This window comes from Nicotiana sylvestris, chromosome 8, assembly GCF_000393655.2.
Source record: "Nicotiana sylvestris chromosome 8, ASM39365v2, whole genome shotgun sequence".
Lineage (NCBI taxonomy): Eukaryota > Viridiplantae > Streptophyta > Magnoliopsida > Solanales > Solanaceae > Nicotiana > Nicotiana sylvestris.
Window position 1 is genome coordinate 1,316,621 of NC_091064.1, and position 17,261 is coordinate 1,333,881.

General features: G+C 33.4%; 1 protein-coding gene and 1 long non-coding RNA gene across 2 annotated transcripts; both read left to right on the top strand.

Annotated features, from left to right (window-relative positions):
- The first annotated feature begins 2,716 nt into the window (after positions 1-2,716).
- Positions 2,717-4,632, top strand: LOC104246799 (peroxisomal and mitochondrial division factor 2-like). The gene is made up of 2 exons (XM_009802684.2): positions 2,717-2,864; positions 3,399-4,632. The coding sequence occupies exon 2, from the start codon at positions 3,408-3,410 to the stop codon at positions 4,287-4,289; it is 882 nt and encodes a 293-aa protein (XP_009800986.2). The 5' UTR covers positions 2,717-2,864; positions 3,399-3,407; the 3' UTR covers positions 4,290-4,632.
- Positions 4,633-8,570: 3,938 nt separating this feature from the next.
- Positions 8,571-11,754, top strand: LOC104246800 (uncharacterized). Its single transcript, XR_716057.2, has 2 exons — positions 8,571-8,906; positions 11,528-11,754. It is a non-coding gene; the product is annotated as an uncharacterized lncRNA (long non-coding RNA).
- The last annotated feature ends 5,507 nt before the right edge of the window (positions 11,755-17,261 follow it).

Genomic DNA, 17,261 nt, shown 5'->3' on the forward strand with positions numbered 1-17,261 from the left:
GTACCATTCTTCTATTCTTTCTCGGAAATCGATGACTATTCGTAGCTAATATCTTGACACCAAAGAAAAGTTCGACTCAATACTTTATTTTTATCCTAGTTGGTCCTGATTCGAAGGGTATTTATAACCTAGAAAGGATGAGCTTGTAGTATACATGTTCAATGAATTTTTTAAGACAAATACAGAGTTCGAACTAAAATTACTGGATTCGGCCGAACCGTTCCCGACACTCTAGGACCACTAGTTCATATATTATAAAAATGACAAAATTATAGGCTATAGGAGCTGTATGATATCCTTGTCAAACTTTAGGATGAAAGCAACCCCATAATTATCTTTGACTTAACACGTCGTATTAGACTTGGTAACTACCTTATCTATATTTTGATTTGATTATTTGAAAATTTCTTGTCTTATACGTATCTTAGTTATTTAAAGCGCAAACATATATAACAAGACTAAATTAATCTAAGTGACACTATAATATAAAAATATAAAGAATAATTAATCTAAGCAACTATGTAAATACTCATTCGATACATTAAAATCGAACACATTGTTAATAGTCATCCTTGTATATTTAAAACCAAACACTTAAAACTCCATTTTTAATGGGAATCATATACAATATTTTGTGTCATGGGAAGTTTAAATGTTTGATTTTGAAATACAGATAATTTATCTGTAATTGATCAAATTTTTTTAAGATAAAATAGACAAAAGTTAATTTTTTGTTCTTTAACAAAAAATGGAAAATTCATTATTATTTTGAGAGGAATTCAAAATAGAGTACAAACAATATAGCTTTATAAATAATGTGCTTTCCAGTTAGAAAATTGGAAAATATAAATAGAAAAAGAGTTAATTTTATGCATGGTCATTGAACTTTTGGGTTTGTTACCCAAAAATTATTTTTTTTGTTACGTAAAAATCATTTAGCTTTGTGTTCATTACACAAAAGTCACTTTTCTTTCTTTTGTTACACAAAAATCATTTTACTTTGCTCTAGTTATCACAAAAGTCACATTTTTATTTGAAAAGTCTATTATGCTCTTGATATTATATAAACCTCATATTTATGCAATACCTTCTATATTATATACTATATAATATATTTTTACCTATGTATTTTATTTATAAATAAAATAACTTAATATTGTTTTTATAATATATTCGTATATTTAATTTTTTCTTAACGTTATTTTTCAAGATATATTAGTAGCGTTATTAAATTTGTCAGTAAATTTAATATATATTAGTAGAAATAAATCGGCAAGTACATTTCCGTGAGAAAATTCGTAGGTAAACAAACAAAGAAAATGAGGAAAAAATCATATATTAATGGAAAATCCCTAGGTAACTCTACATGCGAATTTAACTGGGGATATTTTCTTGGGGATTTACCTGGTCGGCAATTGGTTATTTGGGAAATTATACTACTAGAAATTCGGGAAAACCCATCCCAAAAAAATCGACCAAAGTTGGTCGGTAATGCCAATAACCGTCCAAAACGCGATTATTAATGTGTGATCGATATTTTGAAGGTCGGAAGGGCATATCGACCAAAGTTGGTTGGAAATTACCGACCAACTTTGGTCACTCAATTAAACTCTAAAAAAAAATTGCTGAAAAAAGTTATTTTATAATGCTACTAATATATCTTGAAAATTAACGTTAAGAAAAAATTAAATATTTTAATATACAACAACCTAGTATAATTTCACTAGTGGGGTCTGGGGAGGGTAGTGTGTATGCAGATCTTACCTCTACCCTGGGGTAGAGAGGCTATTTCCAATAGACCCCCGACATCCTTCCCTCCAAGAACTCCCCACCTTGCTCTTAGGGTAACTCGAACTCACAACCTCTTGGTTAGAAGTGGAGGGTGCTTACCACCGGAGCAATCCACCTTGTCTAAAATATATATTATAAAAATAATAAATAAAATAATATTAAGTTATTTTATTTATAAATAAAATATATTAGTAAAAATATATTATATAGTATATAATATAGAAGGTATTACATAAATATGAATGTTTATATAATATCAAAGGCATAATAGACTTTTCAAGTAAAAATATGACTTTTGTGATAACTAGAGCAAAGTAAAATGATTTTTGTGTAACAAATGAAAGAAAAATGACTTTTGTGTCACAAAGTTAAATGATTTTTACGTAACCAAAAAAAATAAAAGTAATTTTTGGGTAACAAACACTAATATTCAATGACCATGGATAAAATTAACTCATATAAAAAGGATGGATCAGTATATAGTCGGTGTATACGCAATATATAGCAAGCGTATAATCAATGTATAATATATACACATGGATTATACACTACATGCATTCTGACAAAAAATTCTTTAAAATAAAATAAAATTTATGTTGTGTTACTATGTGGATTCTCGAGTGAATCAATGTGAAGATGATTCAAATCTCATTAATCATTGCTGGGGTTTCACTTATAAACTATTTGAAATCTAGCATTGATTTTTGGAGTTCTTTTGTATTTTAGATAGAGATATTTCTGAGTGGCTATTTTGCCAATACAATTACAAAACATAGCCAAACTCTAATAGCCGACCCAAAATGTGGCTATTTGCCAAATTTATTCCCAAATACCAATCCATTTGGAATTTGGGCTTTTTGTGTAAAAGAAGGAAAGTTTGAGTCCTTTGCAATTTTAGGCACATATCGCCCACTAATCAAAAATCATTCTTCTGATTCGGTGCTGTCCAATAAATCACATCGTATCGTCATTCGCCACCTTACAATTCCACATTTCGAATCAAATAATCAAATAATAATATAGTAAAAACCAAAACCCTAATTCCAATCAAATTCACATTCTTCATTTCTCAGGTATGGCGTTCACATTACACTAATTTTTATTTTTGTTTATCATTTGATATTTGATTATCTGTTCTTTTTTTTCCGTTCAGGTTCCTCGCACTAGTAAAATTATTAGAATTTTAATACATATTTGAAATGAAATGGATATTTAGGATCTTATTACTTTTGGATTAAAGGGTAGATGTTATTGTTGTAAATTACATATTAGGAATGGAAATTCTTAGTTCTGTTCTTGTAAATCGAATTCCATATAATTGAGCCTATTTAATTTAGCTTTCATAATTGGATGATTTCAGAAAATTTCATTTCTCGGTCAGTAAATTTTGCTGTTTCTCAATCATCTCAAACTTTCATTTTATGTATTTATCAGTTGAACACTCTTTGCTGAAAAAATTATATTGTATATGTAAAAAATTATACTATGTATATATAGGCCAGACATTACTTTTTGTATATATATAATACATCTTGAACATCCTCAGCAAGTCAGCATATTTTTTGGTTTCGCCACTGATTGACAGGTATATTATTTGATCGATTCAGGTTATTACTATGGCTGACGAGAATGTTGCCAGCGGGGAGGTTTTTGATGATGCAGTGGAGATCGAAGGAGAGGAGGATTCTGAGGGTGCATTGAAAACCTCTCCTTTGACGCAGAAAATAGCTGCCTTAGAGCAAGAGAACAATCAACTTTTTCACGAGAACCAAGTCGTCAAAGAAAGGATTGAGAAATTGAAGCACTCGATTGAGGAAATGGAGAACGAGAAGGTTGAGTTACAGAAGAAGGCAGAGAAGTTTGAGTCGGAGAATAAGGCTTTAGGATCAGTAGCTGCCCGCGCAGCAGAGCTCGAGGGCGAACACTCGCGACTGCAGCACGATCTCATAAGTGCGATGAACGATCTAGAAGAATCGAATTCAGAGTTGTCGAAACTGAAGTTGGCTCTGGGGGGGTTGAAGAGTAGTGATGATGAGAAGAGTGGGAAATTGAGTGCCATTGAGAGTGAAAGGAATTTGTTATTGTTGAAAGTCGAGAAGTTGGAAGCTAGTGGAAATGATCAGAGGGCTGAAGTAGAAGTGAAGGAGAAAGAAATTAGGGGCTTAAAGAAGAAGATTGAGGATTTAGAGGCTGCTGTGATGAACAATGAGGCATGGAAAAAGGAGAAGGAGGCACTTCATATGGTGAAAGATGAGTTGGAGAAGAGGATAACGGAGATGATGGGTAAAGTGGCTGAGTTGGAGAAGAAGTTAGAGGAGAAGGAAACTTTGATTAATGACAGAGATGTTGACAGCAATGTTAATGGAATTCCAGGAGCGGAGAATAAGGTTGGATCTTCGGGTGTAAAAGTAGGCTTGCCAGTGGTGGCTGTATCTTCAGTTGCTGCAGTTGCTATTGTAGGCATTTTGTGCTATCTTCGATATGCAAGAAAACCATAAACTGAGAACTTGGTCTTTATCATGTCGAGTTTTTTGTCTGACCAAGTTATGGATTTTACAATTTTGATAGCACTTTGGTTATGCTGCGCTTTCTTACTTAGCTTTTTATCTCACTTGACACTAGATTCGACGTTGGCTAGTGGCATGATCTACGTTTTGTTTGCAGAAGTGGACAAAGCAACATATTTCTGTTAGTACTTCTCTTTCTGCGAGTTTTTATCGCAACCTTTTTTTTCCATTTAAACAAGGTTTATTGGTGTAACCATTCAAAAAAAACATTTGTATTGCACTTCAACACTGGATTCATATATAGTACTGAATGTCTCAAATAATTGAGTTCTTATATACCTCTCCGTTGGTTGATTATTTTGGCTGCCTGAAGTGTTAATGCTATGTTGCATTGAAGCCAGATTGTTGCTGTTGCAATCTTATGACAATCTTACGGGGATTTTCCTTCTGATCGGTTTAATTACTGATGCCTGCCTTCATTGTTAAATAGCTTAAAGTATTGGGAAAACTAGAAACAGAGCCCTATTTCAGTATTTTGCACCTTTCTTTTGTAAAGGTAGTTGTATCTTGTCTAAAGTAACTCTGACCTGATAAACGAGGTGCTGCAATGAACTTGCTGTACTCTAATATCTTTGATTGATCTTTACCTTCATTTCGTAGTTGTGTTGGTGGTGGTATTGTCTTTGCAGCATTAAGTTAAGCACTCCCTATCCCCCTCGGATTTCTTTTGTTTTTTCTTTTTGTGGAAGGGTGATTCGTGGGGGTTGTGTTGGGGTTGGGGTACGAGGTTGTTTTGAAATGACAACAATTTGAAGGTCTTTTAGTTACTCATGCTTAACCTTGTTCCTGCAACCAAACTGATAAAAAAAAGGAAATTTTCTCCTGAAACCTCTTGAAATAAACAGGTCTGATCTGAGTGAATTGCTGTCTATTTTATATGTTCATGCCTTCCGAGTTCCGACATTCAATATGTATCATAGCTTGCGTATGTTGGCTAGTGTTTTTGCTAACACTACACCTTTCTTTTCTGGTTATCATCCTAAAATGGTTATATGCATGTGACATTCCCCTGCTTATTGTGGGCTTGTTGCCTTTGAAATGCACTAGTAATTCATGCACTAGTCATCCTCTCATTTGCTAAATTCTTTATAAAGTTTTGGCTTATGATCTCTCTTGAGATGTTTGTCTTGTCTAGCTGAAGTGCTATGTAACATCACTCTTTGATTGAAATCCCAAGAGGATGGTGCACAAAGAGTGAAACTAGTCTCTTTCCGAGTGTTGTACTTGGATATGATAGGGAAGATATTATTCCTTATCTGTTGGATGATGGAAAATTAACCTTATAGTTTTCATTCTTGAAAAATGATCTATATAGTTGAAGATCTTAGAAGGGGAATCTCGGAGCAATAGTAAGGTTGTCTCCGTGTGAACTATAGGTCACGGATTCGAGCTATGGAAGCAGTCACTAATGCTTGCATTAGATAGGTTGTCTAATCACATCCCTAGGGGTGTAGTCTTTCCCTGAATCCTGCGTGAATGCAAGGTGCTTTGTGCACTGGACTGCCGTTGAAGATCTTAGAGATGGGTTCTTATGCATCCTTCTCTCGCAAACACTCGTGTACATATCAATAACAACATTAGCAAATCTGAGTAGTGTTTTGATGAAAATTTCAAGTATTAAAGATTAATAAACAAGTAATATGAAAGTTAACACTTTTAGACAATTATAAAAGAAAATGAATTTTGTCCTACATTGTTGAGAGAAAAATCATTTCCTCCCCACCGTCTAAAAATATTTTTCAAGTATTGGAAATATTTCAAGAAATATATGAAAATATTTCTAAAAAATAACTTTTATCGTACCAAACATATCAAAGAACCTTAGGCTGTTTAAGTTATGGATCCAACACAAAGTTGTAAATTACCAATGCAAATCTTTGCCTAGGCAATAGTAGTATCTACTTTCTGGTCTGGTGAAATCAAGCAATAAAGTCAGTTTTACACTAAGGGGTCTTTTGGTAGGGTGTATAAGAATAGTACGAAATAAATTGTATTAGTAATGCATATATTAATAATGTATGTATTAGTAATATAAACATTAGTTATGCAAATATTATTTTTTATCTATTGTTTGGTGTGGTGTATTAAAATTATAATGCATTGCATAATTTTTTTAAAAAAATAGTTGCTTACAAAAATGCCCCCCATATTCTCTAGCTTTAAGGGACTTTAAGGACAATTTTGTCTTTAACCATGTTAATGCATGCATTAAAATCTTGGTATTACTAATGCCATGGTTTTCTATGCATTACTTATGCATTGGATAATGCCAAGTACACAAGTTGAAAAAAGATATCAAACAATGTATTAGTAATGCATAGAGCTAATGCTTGCATTATTTTTTCTAATACCTCCTACCAAACGACCCCTAAGAGGTCGTTTGGTAGAGTATGTTAGAGAAAATAATGTATGCATTAGCTTTGTGTATTAGTAATGCTTTGTTTGATACACTTTTTCAACTCATGTATAACTAATACAAACATTAGTTATACACTCTATTTGGTATTATCCTATGTATAGCTAATGCATAGAAAACCATGACATTAGCTATACAAAGGCTATTAATGCATGCATTAGCATGTTTAAAGACAAAATTATCCTTAAAGTCCCTTAAGTTAAAGAATATGGAGGACATTTTTGTAAACAATTAAATTTCTTAAAAATTATGTAATGCATTTTAATTTTTAATACACCACACCAAATAATGCATAAGAAATAATCTCTGTATAACTAATGCTTGCATTACTAACCCATGCATTACTAATGCACCTTATTTAGCATTATTCTTATACGCCCTACCAAACGACATCGTCGGAGAATGATTAAGATACGAAGTTTATTAGTTCTTACAGTAACTTCAAATTAATAATTCTGAAAGCACAATCAAATATTTATAAATATTAAGTAAAAAATTTTAATACACGTACAGTCGGAACAAAAAGATAATTGGTTCACGTGAATCCATATCTATGAGCTAGGTCCGCCCCCGGTCTAAGACAGTACAACCATCATCAATTACCCGAGTCTAGAGTCAACTATTTATAAGTAGTTGCGTACAATAGAGTGAATTCATCATATAATAGCAGGTGCATGCGCATTTATTGGTTTGTTCTTTAACGTAAATAAGTTAATAGTAAGAAAAATTATGTATGTAAATATAGAAGGGTCATCCACTTTGTTAAACCATAGTGGGTCGTACGATATCAGGGATGAAGAATATAACCCCAAGATAACTTTGATATTATTTTATCTCGTATTTGATTGGAATTTTTAATTTTGAAAAAACAATTCCAAGATTATTTTATATCATAATTTTATTTTATAGCATATTTAATGTGAAATTACAGTACAAGGATTAGCTAATCATGAATAAAACAAACAAATGACAAATGATTTTTAATTATTTTGTTTCTTTCTCAATACTATTGTGATTATATGTGTTTTCTTTAAGTCATTGATCCATCGAAAACAACATCTCTATCGGCACAGGATGAGGTAAAGATGTGTACTCTTTACTTTCTCCGGTGTCTACTTGTGAGATTAAATTGAATATATTATTATTATTACTATATAATTTTGTCTACAAAACTAGACAATCCCTTTACCTTTGTCCTAGAGGAGGTTTTTTTTCTTTCATAATAATAGAAAATAAAAATGCTGGGAGTTTTTCTCAAATAGCCAAAAATATAAGTACCGAAACAGTTTCAGTTTCTGAAGATTAAGTGGGTGTTTGGACATAAGAATTGTAAAATTCAAAAAAAAAAGTGTAAAATTTTCAACTAAAAATGGTATTTGAAAATTAGAATTGTCTTTGGACATAAATATAATTTTCGATTATTTTTAAAGTTTTGTTAGTAATCTGAGTAAAATTTTGAAAAATAGTTTTTGGAGTTTTTTAAAGTTTCAACAACAACAACAACAATAACAACAACGATCCAGTATAATTCCACAAGTGGGGTGGGGAGGGTAATATGTACGCAGACCTTACCCAAAGGATAGAGAGGCTGTTTCCGGGAGACCCTCGACTCAAAAAAACAATAGAAGATAATATATTAGTACCATAAAATAAATTCTTTGGCGTACTTTTGAAAATTACGAGCGTTGCAATGTGTAGGCAGTAGCCGTTTCAACATATTATTATTCCCTATGCAACTTTGGCACCCTTTTCTTTTCCTCGTAATTCGTGCACCTGGGGAAAATGAAAAACCCCTTCTTAAACCCCAAACACACACACACACACAGAAAAAAGAAAAAAAGAAAAGAAAAAAAGGAGAAGTGTTCACTGTTAAAACTGTCTCTGCCTTTAATGGAACAAGACAAATAATAAAAGAGAAAGAACAAATCTTTTTTCAAGAAGAGAGAGAGAGAGATAGTGTGTGTGTGTGTGTGTTTTTAAGATCTGTTTGAATGCATTTTCTCACTCTGTGTTTCTCCTTTTTTTTGTGAAAACACTTTGACCAGTTAGGGTTTGTTTGGACCAAAACTAACTTCTTTGGCCATGGCATTGCTACTGCATTTTTCAGGAAGATGGTTTTCCTCCCAACAAAGGTAAAGGACAAACAATCCCTTTTTTTATTTTCATTTTTTAAACTTACAAACTTATTAATCTTCTGGAAATGAAGGGAACTCATAAAGCTCATTTCTTGATTTTGTATTCACCTTTTTGTGTGTGTGTGTGTGTGTGTTTTCAACTTGGTCCATTCGATATGCATAAAAAAATAGTTTTTTTTCCCTGAATGGGAAATTTAAGGAGCTTCTGTTCTTGCTTTAGCATTTGTTTTCTTCCGTGTTATGGTTAATTTTTCCAATTAGAATTCATTATATTATCCTGTATCTTCTGTATATATAGTTGAAGCACCCAACAAGGGTCGTGGTGGAGTGGTAAGTTCTGATTCATCCTTAACCGGAGGTCTCAAGTTCTAGCCCTTGTGTATGGAGTCCCTGTTAGGGAGCGCTTTACCCCAATGTGGGACTTTCCGGCGTGAATCCGGAGTAGTCGGCCCCAATGTGGGTACCGGATACTGGGTGAGAAATAAAAAAAAAAAAATATATATATATAGTTGAAGCAGAAAGATTGAATCTTGATATGCACATTTTGCTGAGAGCAGGGACTTATGTAGTGAATGGAACTCCTAATAGATATATTAGTTGGATGAGTTTGACTTTGAGGTTTAATTTTGAGTAAGATATCTCCTCCACCCTCCCCCCTACCTTCCCAGGGGAGCCAAGAGATCAGCTATTAAAGTGAGGAGCTTTATAGCAGCGAGGTTATAGGTTTTGCGATTTAGTTATTTGAGCATTCACCCTTTTAACAAAATTAAGGAAGGTGCATATAGTTTTTCCACCTGGCGTTGCAGGCTATGTTACTCGGACTCTCCGAAAATGTGGTCGGGTGCGTGTCAGATCCTCCAAAACTAGTGCATTTTTGGAAGGATCCAACACCGGTGCAGCAGCATTTTGAAGAGTTCGCGCTACATAAGTTGTAGGGAATTCAAAGATCTCGGGGTGTCTTAGGTGAAAATCATCTAGCAAGATTGATTTTACCTGATAAAAATGAGTTTTCAAAGGATCAATAATTAAGGTAGATCCTCATTTTGAGGTTAAGAATTTCTGTCGGTGAAGGTCAAAGTTCCCCTGTTGCTACCTGTGCTGGTGGGAGAACTTGAGGTGCGTGTAAGCTGGCTCAGAAATCGGACACCATTGTAATAAAAAATCTCCCCTGATGCATATAATCTTAGTCGCAAAGGACTCCATTGTCATTTTAATCTCCATAGTTTAATGTGGCTCTTGGTGCTAAAATATTCTGTACCTGCAGGTCTAGTTCTGAGATAATGGTGGAAAAAATATGCAAAAAGTTTAGTACTTTACAGTTTATTCTGTAATGTTGACGTATTTTCAGAGTTCATACATTTACTTAATGTGGGAATAGACAAAAGTCATTCAGATAAAGAAAAGAGTCATATAGGTTGAGATGATAAGGAACAGGCAGATAAATCCAGAGCTTAAATTCCTATGCTTGCTCATGCATATATCAATCCTGGTGGAGTGGTACTTTTTTGTCCTTAGAATTTCATGCTTTCTTTTCTAGGTATTGACAACTAGTGAGAGACCTTTCAGCTGGATGACTAAGGCTACTCCATTCTCATTTCTCTTCATGAAACCATTCAGCCTAAGCTCTAGACTTGTCATGTAGGAAAAATTGCTACTTGAAATCTGTTTCAAGGATATGCAGTGAGGACTTTTTGAGGTAATTATTGTGAAGGAAGGGGTTGGATTCTATAAGAAGGGATAAAGAGCCGCTGCTGTTCAGGAGCTAAGACGTGAGGAGGATTTAGAATTCATATATCAGTAGTTGCAGTGCTAGACAGTTGAGTTATCTTTCTTTTGTTTTCAATCTTCCGGAAGTAGCAAGGAATGAACAGATAAGAGTAATGAGGAAAAAGAAGAGGCAAAAACATGACTAACGAGTCCCTTTGCTCTTAGGAGGCGGAGTTGAAGAACTAGACACATCTCTTTAAGATGGTTGGTTGGCATTTTCAAAGCTTAACTATAAGATACAGGAGGAGTTCTAGTGGTCCATCTTGAAGAGGAAATTTAGTTCATTGAAAAGGGTGCTAAATTCTTGGAGGTCTTAAATGGAACCTAAAAGCCAAAGGCAAAATGCAACGATATATCACTCCATTTTTTCTCTTGGCTTTAAATATCTTACTGAAACTACTATTAGGCTGCCACGCCCTCCCCTCAGACTTTGGCCTAGTAGCAAGAGCACAACGCATGGTATGTGGGTTGGACGCACGTCATGAGTTCAAACGTAGCTGCAGACAAGAGCAGACAAAAGCATGGTATTTAAGTGGAGAAGGGTTTGGGGGCATAATCCACTTGGTTACCCTGTACCGCTGACCCTCGGGGATTTCTCACATTAAAAAAAAATTAAGGCTTTGATGAGGAGAAACCTAAAAAGTGTGGAATGGGGAGGGGGGGGGGGGGGTTCTAAGCTCAGATTTGAAGCAAGGTGCATAAGTTTGTACTCGATGGATGCTTGATCCATATATTTTTCTTCTTGAAGATGAAGTGTTGTTCCTTTTTCAACTGCTCAATCCCTATGGTGTTTCGATCCGATGCTGTTCCAGCTGTTGAGTTCTGACTGTTTCTTGCTATATCTTCTGCAGGTCAGATAGAGAAGTAGGAGTTGAGCTTGCTTCAGAGGTTTTGAGCTGGTGGTTGACTGTTAAACCGGGTTGAACTTCCTTGTGATTTTCTAGATCATGTGAACTAATTATATTGTTAGTTAATTAGGGAATGAAGCCATTGGTCCGCGAAGCATATCAAGCTTTGTATCATATTGACAATAGCAGTAATGATTCATAGTGCATGAAGTATTTTTTGGCATATCAAAGCTACTCAGGTTTATATTATCTAAGTTTTGATCTGTTCCTATTCAAACTTCAATCGGGATCTTATGCTCAATTAGCTTGGAGATCTATGATCACTTGATATTTTACGCGTATTGTACATCCAATTTCCTGCTTGTTGTTACTCTTTCCTTTTTACCTTTCCCGAGCCTTTTTATCTGTTTATCTTTGTTATCTTTCCTGAGCCGAGGGTCTACCTGAAACAGCCTCCCTACTTTCTCAAGGTAGGGTAAGGTATGCGTACATACTACCCTCCCCAAACCCCATATGCGGGGTTACATTGGGTTTGTTGTAATAGTATATCCAATTTCCTTGTAAGTATTAGGGATTAGTCTTCTTTTGGATATATTATGCTTGCAATATTGAAAATGAAAATTAACCCTCAGGGGTTGACCTGGTGGCAATTGACTTGAGCCTTGGGGTTTGCTCCCTTTCAAGGTCTCAAGTTCGAAACCCACTGGGTGCAAACAATTTCTGAGGGCCATCGGACTGGATAAAACCTGAATTAACTGTGGTGCACTTGCGGGGAACTCCTTGTCGAGGGCCTGTGCATCCCCGGGAATAGTCGGGGCTCGAAGAGACTCGGACACCCGATGCAAATCAAAAAAAAAATATTGAAAATGAAAATCATCATCAATTAAGTATCAGACATCAAGATCCTACTGTGGAGGAGCATAGGACTGATTTTAGATTTTAGGATTCTTTTTCCCTTTTTATGTGAAGATGTTGAGATACTTACTAAATTTGTGGGTATTTTATGGCTATGTCATATATATTTATGTCTGAGATGAGATTGAATTTAACAGTATGGTCAGTGAGAATTCATATATTCGATCCAAATTTACTTGGGATTGAGATGTAGTTGTCAAACTCAAACATATTTGCTAGCTATGATGAAGATTTCGGCAAAGGGCCATATATATATCCCTGTACTATAAGAAAATATTTAAATATACCCTTCATTATACTTTAGATCCAAATATATCCCCTGTCATAATACTATTGGTTCATTATACCCCTTTCTGTTAAGTTTGTCCAAGGTGGACATCTAGTTCTACGTGGCACTGATATTTGATAAGGTGAATGATATGTGACATGCCACCTCAGCACTCATAATCCATATATAAAAAACTAAAAATTGAAATGCAATATTTTTTATGATAGCGGTAATGGTGACAATAGTGGTGGAAAAAAAAATAGAAGGGAAGAGTAAAATGGGTTAGGGGCATTGAGGTGGCAAGCTACCTCATCAAATCTTAGTGCCACGTAGGATTGGATGTCCAGTTTGGAAAAGCTTAACGGAAAAAGGTATATTTGAACCAATAGTATATGTATTTGGACTCAAAATATAACGAGGGGTACATTTAAACCTTTTCTGATAGTATAAGGGTATATTTGGCCCTTTTCCGTAAAGATTTTAATGCTACAAACTCTAAGGATTCTCTTGTATTAGCTTTGGTATTATTAATTCCTTATTTGGTAGTAGTATTTTTCAACCTATGTATATCTAATATAAGTATTAGTTATATTATACAGCCTATTCAGTATTATTCTTATACATTGTAAACAATGACATTGGCAATACCATCAAACTAACAGTCGATAAAAAATAATTCCAGCATTATTAATATACCATATTAAATACTACTATTTTTGGTCACTTCATTTTAAATTTTAATCAGAAGTCTCAAGTTGAAATGTTAACATTCGAACCAAAATTATTTAACTGTTTTGTCAATGTAAAAAAAAGTTAATATCAACTGAAAACTGTTAAAATTGACCAAAAAAAGAAACTGCCCAAACTGTCCTATGCTCAACTCTCACAGCACAGGACACACACTTAGGGTGTCGTTTGATACGAGGTATTAAAAAAATAATGCAAGTATTAGTTCTATGCATCAATAATATTTTGTTTGATATATTTTTTCAACCTGTGTATAACTAATACAAGCTCGATGCATCATACTTGGTATTATCCTATGTATAAGTAATGCATAGAAAACCATGACATTAGTAATTCCATGGCTATTAAGGCATGCATTAGTATGGTTAAAGACAAAATTATCCTTAAAGTCCCTTAAAGCTAGAGAATAGATAGGACATTTTTGTAAACAACTATTTTTCTTAAAAATTATGCAATGCATTATAATTTTAATACACCATACCAAATAGTAGATAAGAAATAATATCTGCATAACTAATGCTTGCATTACTAACACATGCATTATCAATACACCTTATTCCGCACTATTCTTATAAACCCTACCAAACAACCCCTTAAAATTTGATTTTGAACAAGTATTAATAAGTATTTTTTAACTAAAACAACAATATTCTCTAACGCAATAAACAATACCATAATTGTCTAGTTGGTCTTCTTGGGCTCATATATAATACTGTATAATATATGTGGTCAGACCTCTCTATAAAAGCTATTCTTTATAACAATAATTTATTATAACGGTCAAGTTTTTTTGGAACCAATATTTTATTTTATGTTATAAAATATATGTTCTCTATAGTAACACTTTATTATATCAGCCAAAAAATTTCGAAAAACAAGGCTGTTATAAAGAGATCTGACTGTACGTCGTAATTTGTAGTGTTTAACTCAATTTTAGTAGTATATAGAGTAAACCGCCCACAGTATGATTCAAGTTAATAAGATTGCATAAACGATATTAGCACAATTAATTAATCAGTTTATTATTTTAGAAATCCATTTGCAAAATTCCTCATGATTATTATTATTTTTTCCAGTATAATGAGAGTGGAAAAGATGCTTCTGCTAATTAAACATTTAATACTTCCACTGAAAGCTAAAAAATGTATTTTTCTAATAAACACAGCAGATATTTAGGGATACTCCTGCAATTAAATATTTAATTAAATATCAGTTGACTTATGTAGATATATGTCTTTTCTCTTATGAATCTTTTCAGCTCATATATTAATTAAGTTGATAATTCAGAGGTTTTTCTAAGGGTGAAGAACTTGGTTTCTTTCTCTGAATTAAGTTTTGAAAAGATATGATTATGAATAATCATAGATTTCACAGGATAATGCTTGAATATTAATGTATATAGTGAACACGGCAGCCTGGTGCACTAAGCTCCCACTATTCGCAGGGTCCGGGGAAGGGGTAAGACCATAAAGGTCTATTGTATGTTGTTAGCTGCCATGGATCTAGAGATCAAGTTCGAAGAAGGAGACATGCAAATGAACCCACACTTGAGAGAAACAGATCTCTGTTCTTAGAAGAAGAAAGCCAAAATGATACTAGCGTGTCTTTTACAGAGTGTACAATATGTTGTAAAAAAATATTGATGATTATGGAGAATAAGATTTAGCTTGAGGCATGTCAAGGACACTGTCTTTAAGGATATTTCGTCCACACAGTGATAAATGAAATTAGGCGTATCCCCCAGGATTCAACAAGCTCTTCCAGTTATTAAACTGGGAACAGAACTAGCAGAAAACTCAAGAAAGAAATCTAGCACATAGAAGGAAGAAGATGATTCAGAAAGTTGTATTAGAAAGTGTGTCTTTAGCTCTTCAAAGACCATGTTTATATATGTGTTGCTCCAACGACTAGTTAACAGCTAGTAACGGCTAGTTTGACTCTATTAATTGTAAAATAACTTACTAAATAATAAGTAGATATAAATAACAACATATAGTTTCACTCAAACAATTATGTATAGCTACCGACATTATGTCATCATAAACACTTATTTTAAGTAAGTACAGGTACTAACATATTCAACATTTATTTTAAAATTAGTAAGAAACATTAACAAATCATGATTACAATACTCACTGCCCATAAAAAAAATTATTTTTATTTGATGCAACCCATCATTCTCAAAGAAAATTTTCACTCTAACTTTTCCTAACAATTCTACAGGAACCAAATTTGCCCGAATATTAGAGTTATGGATCGCCCAACTAATGCCAATATTTTTCAGAAGTGAGATTAAAAAGAAATTTTCCATTCCGAGAACTTGAGTAGTTCTTGAATCACCAAAATAAATAAATTATTCTTCTTGTTCTTCAACTTCGGTGTAGGACACAAAATTAACTTTATTACATCATTAGCCATAAGATTCGCTTGAGAAATGACCACAATAATTATATCATCCGCTTAGTTAAATTTGACTTTGCAGGATTATTATTTCTCTGGAATCCTCTTCTACATTGAGAAATATATAATGGCTTAGTGTTGTCCCACAAAACAATTATTAGTTCCAATAAAAAAAGAAATGTTTTATTGACGAGCCTCATCTTATCGTCAACACAGGGTACTATATCCCCTGGTGACCTTCCTTCTTATTAACACAGGGTACGCCATCCCCTATTATTTATAAAAAAAAAAAGGAAATATTTTTTTCAATTCCTTACTCTGCAATAGCAAAAATAGTTTAATGTGTTTTCAATAACTCACAAAAATTTCCTAGTGCAAACTGGGGCAGAAAATATTTGTTCGTTTTGTTGGTTTATGGTGGCTTGTAGGTTTTTCTGCAAAGCATGGATTGGATGTGCAAAAAAATAGGATTCCAGCTCTTGCCAGAGAAAGTGGAACATTTGATCTTAATATCAGCCGCAACCAGCTTTGACGTAGTGCATGCAGAGACATATGGTCAAGATCCATCTTCCCATCATATGATCAAGAAAAACAAGCCTGCGAGAATATTTCATAGCTTGTTGCGTCGAGAGCATCAAGTTTCAATCTAAAGTCAATGGGAGAGGCAAGTCAAGAATCAAGGCAAGACTCCAGATGACATTTAGATAGGAATTTTGTAACTCTTAGATTTTAAGAATATGTGATTTTCTTTTCATTTTTATGTAATAGTAGGAACCGCAGATCGGAACCTCGACAGAACTTCGCTCGACTCTCCATCTAAGCATACTCTATTAGTCATTTTCTACTTGAACTACACGTGACCTGATTCACTTACAACCCGGGGTATGTAGGCTCCAAAAACCAAGGCTCGTTCACAACTTTTTCTTTTATCTTATTCTTTTTAAATAATAGTGAGGTCAAAAATCAGTCACCTTGTTCATCTTCTTTGCCTGAAAACTCTTCATGTTTCCAAGCAAAGAGGGGCATGCTGTGAACAACTAATTTTTGACCACACCTGAATTCTATACTATTTTAGTGTAAATATTTATTTTAGGTCAAATCTTAATATTTTAAATTTTTATCTTACTCTTAATAGGTTTTATTTAAAAAAATTAAAAACTACAAAAAATATTCAAATTATTAGAATATAAGATTTGTTCCTATGTTTTAATAAAAGAAAAATATATATATATATATATATATATATATATATATATGTGTGTGTGTGTGTGTGTGTGTATGTATTTATATAAACTTGGTTTCTTCTAATTTAAATGTAAGTTATAGTAGTATTTTTATAATTTAGTATAAAAAAAGGTTAGGAAAAGTTAAAAAAAATTAAAAAAAAAAAAAGAAGGAAGAAAAAGG

What these genes read in the sequence shown, in the direction of transcription:
- LOC104246799 (XM_009802684.2), top strand. Translation starts at nt 3,408, where the DNA reads ATGGCTGACGAGAATGTTGCCAGCGGGGAGGTTTTTGATGATGCAGTG.